The 3,090-nt window shown below is 43.9% G+C and overlaps 1 protein-coding gene across 1 annotated transcript; it reads left to right on the top strand.

Annotated features, from left to right (window-relative positions):
* Nucleotides 1-1,159: 1,159 nt before the first annotated feature.
* GJA8 (gap junction protein alpha 8) lies at nucleotides 1,160-2,366 on the top strand. Its single transcript, XM_026841241.1, has one exon. It carries the CDS (start codon nucleotides 1,160-1,162, stop codon nucleotides 2,354-2,356), a length of 1,197 nt encoding a protein of 398 aa, XP_026697042.1. The 3' UTR covers nucleotides 2,357-2,366.
* The last annotated feature ends 724 nt before the right edge of the window (nucleotides 2,367-3,090 follow it).

Below are 3,090 nucleotides of genomic sequence, written 5' to 3' on the forward strand. Positions count from 1 at the left end.
CCTGTTTCACTTGTCATGGTCAACAAGTCAGTCTTCTTAGATCACTCTAATATTCTGCATTCTTCAGAGACTTCAGCCCATCCCAAACAAGTTACCTCTTTATTTCCCTCATTCATAGATTTTCCCTTGCCTAAAATGATATAGTGGGAAGTTTAGGATACGCAGGATGAAGTCTTGCCCTAGGAATAATTTCTTATCATGCAAAAATAATGACAGATGTAGAGTTTGTCTTGCATTCCTTGAAAATGGACCAGTTTCTTAGCTTTCCAAAAGAGTATCAACAGCTGGCTTCCAGCTCTGTGTTAGCCTGAGATAGCAGCACTGAGATTTTAGAGGGAGAAAATAGTACTTCAGGTCCCAGTTATAGACCTTTGTGTCTTTCTCCAGGTTGGTTCCAATGTCAGTGTAGCAACTGACTTCAGAAGAGGATACTAAGAGTAGCCCCAATAACACCAATTGATGATATTGTATATAATATAATATGATGATATAATGCATACTATATAGCGAAACTAGTATATATAGTAGTTATTAAGCTTGTGTTATTACTAACATAGTAGTGGTGTTGTAATTGCTATTTTTATCTAACAGAGTGTTTTCCAGTGTAGAATTAGTATATGCAACCCAGAGAGAATTCAGGTTTGTGTAGGTGAAAGATGGGCACCAATTTGAGATCTGTTTGACCTGTATGTAGTTCTGGTGCAGATGAGCTTGGGTGCTGGAAAGCTTCACTCTCTTTCCTAACCACTGTAGCTGCATGCTGATAAATCTGTTCTACTGTACTGCTGGTGAGTGTTTGTACGTGTACAAAATCTGAGCAGGCTCATGCAACTGAGCCTACAAGGCACCACAGAAGACTTACCTGGAAAAGGAGTTAAATATACTCCCTGGCTGAAAAGTAATTGCCCATTTAGAGCCAGGGAAGAAAGAATTTAGCAAGCAGTTTGCTCTGGCTTCCCAGCCCTTCTCCTGCTAAGAAATCATTGTGATCAGGCAAATACGCAAGCAAGTAACCTTCCTTCTGTTCTCAAAGCGTAATAGGGAAATACTTGCTGGTTGAAAGCAACAAAAGACATCAGTGGGAAAACCTGAAATCTTTTAAATTTAGCATAATTTGTGGTCATTCTCTTTCTTTTTTTCTTTCCTTAGACAGTAAGAAATGGGTGACTGGAGTTTCTTGGGGAACATATTAGAGCAGGTGAATGAGCAATCCACTGTCATCGGGAGAGTTTGGCTCACAGTGCTCTTCATTTTCCGCATCCTGATCCTGGGAACAGCTGCTGAACTAGTGTGGGGAGACGAACAGTCAGACTTTGTGTGCAACACCCAGCAACCTGGTTGCGAGAACGTCTGCTATGATGAGGCCTTCCCCATCTCCCACATCCGGCTCTGGGTCCTGCAGATCATTTTTGTATCCACACCTTCGCTAATGTACTTTGGCCATGCAGTGCACCATGTTCGTATGGAAGAGAAGAGGAGAGAGAGGGAGGAAGCTGAGAGGCGTCAGCAAGCTGAGGTGGATGAAGAGAAGCTGCCCCTGACTCCAAATCAAAACAAAGGCAACAACCCTGATGGGACCAAGAAGTTTCGCCTGGAGGGTACCCTCCTGAGAACCTACATCTTCCACATAATTTTTAAAACCCTCTTTGAGGTGGGATTCATAGTAGGTCAGTACTTCCTGTATGGCTTCCGAATTCTCCCCCTTTACCGCTGTGGGCGGTGGCCCTGTCCCAATCTTGTGGACTGTTTTGTCTCCAGGCCCACAGAGAAGACCATCTTTATTATGTTCATGCTGGTGGTGGCTTCCGTGTCCCTCTTCCTCAACCTGGTGGAGATCAGTCACTTGATTCTGAAAAGGATCCGGAGGGCTCTGAGAAGACCAGCAGAGGAACAGCTGGGGGAAGTCCCGGAGAAGCCCCTCCATGCCATCGCAGTCCCCTCCATCCCAAAGACCAAAGGCTACAAGCTGCTGGAAGAAGAGAAGCCGGTTTCCCATTATTTTCCTCTCACAGAAGTAGGGGTTGAGCCCACTCCCCTTCCATCAGCCTTCAATGAGTTTGAGGAGAAGATTGGGATGAGACCACTGGAAGATCTCTCCAGGGCATTTGATGAGAGGTTACCATCATACGCACAAGCAAAGGAACCAGAAGAGGAGAAGGTAAGAGTAGAGGAGGAACAAGAAGAAGAGCAGAAGGGACCTCAGAAAGAGCCAGGGGTGAAGAAAGCAGAGGAGGAGGTGATAACCGATGAAGTGGAAGGGCCTTCAGCACCTGCTGAACTCGCCACTGATACGAGACCCCTCAGCAGGCTAAGTAAAGCCAGCAGCCGGGCCAGGTCAGATGATTTGACTGTATGAAGGTGCAGGATATGGGGAACACATGAAAAGGAAAAGGTTGAAGAGAAAAGGAGAGATAGAGAAAGAATCAAAAGATATTTTTAAGCAAAGTGCTAAAATGGCCATTTGAATATTATTTCCTCTTGAGATTCTCAACTGGAAAGGTACTATCATGGTAACTGTGCCTTATTTGCCCTGTATGTCCATTTGAAAAGGAACATTTTCCCTGTATCCACATGCCAGCTCACTCCTTACAGTAATATCTCCACTGTACACATAACTGATGTCTTTTAAAACCTAATGTGGCATTGAAGCCTAAATGTCACCACTGTGAACTTATTTACTGTGTTCCACTTTCCTCTAGGAACGTGGGGAGGATCGGTCTCTTCAGCCAGCAAGGGGAAGACTGATCAACTGTATCTAGTATTTCTTTTTCTGTTTCCACCTATGGCATGCTTAGCAGACCTCCCCTTCACAGTTGGCATGGAATTGCAGTTATTTAATTCACAAAGTGAATTCTGTGCTTAGCATCAACACACTAAAATAGTAAGCACTATTTCCCCTCTCTATTCAGAAAGTAAGGGCTAAAATGTCCCAGATTTCTCTGTGAATGCAAATCCGAGTTAGGTAAAAATATTTTCCCTTTGTCAAAAATATTTCTGCTCTTTAAGTGACATTGACAGTGGGCAAGGTTAACAGTAGCTCTCTACTAGGATTTAGCAGATGCCCACAGATGAATTATTTGTTCCCAAGAG

This window comes from Athene cunicularia (assembly GCF_003259725.1).
Source record: "Athene cunicularia isolate RWA chromosome 1 unlocalized genomic scaffold, athCun1 chr1_part3, whole genome shotgun sequence".
Classification (NCBI taxonomy): domain Eukaryota; kingdom Metazoa; phylum Chordata; class Aves; order Strigiformes; family Strigidae; genus Athene; species Athene cunicularia.

Bases quoted from the DNA above. Each gene is read 5' to 3' on its own strand.
- GJA8 (XM_026841241.1), top strand. From the start codon at position 1,160: ATGGGTGACTGGAGTTTCTTGGGGAACATATTAGAGCAGGTGAATGAG.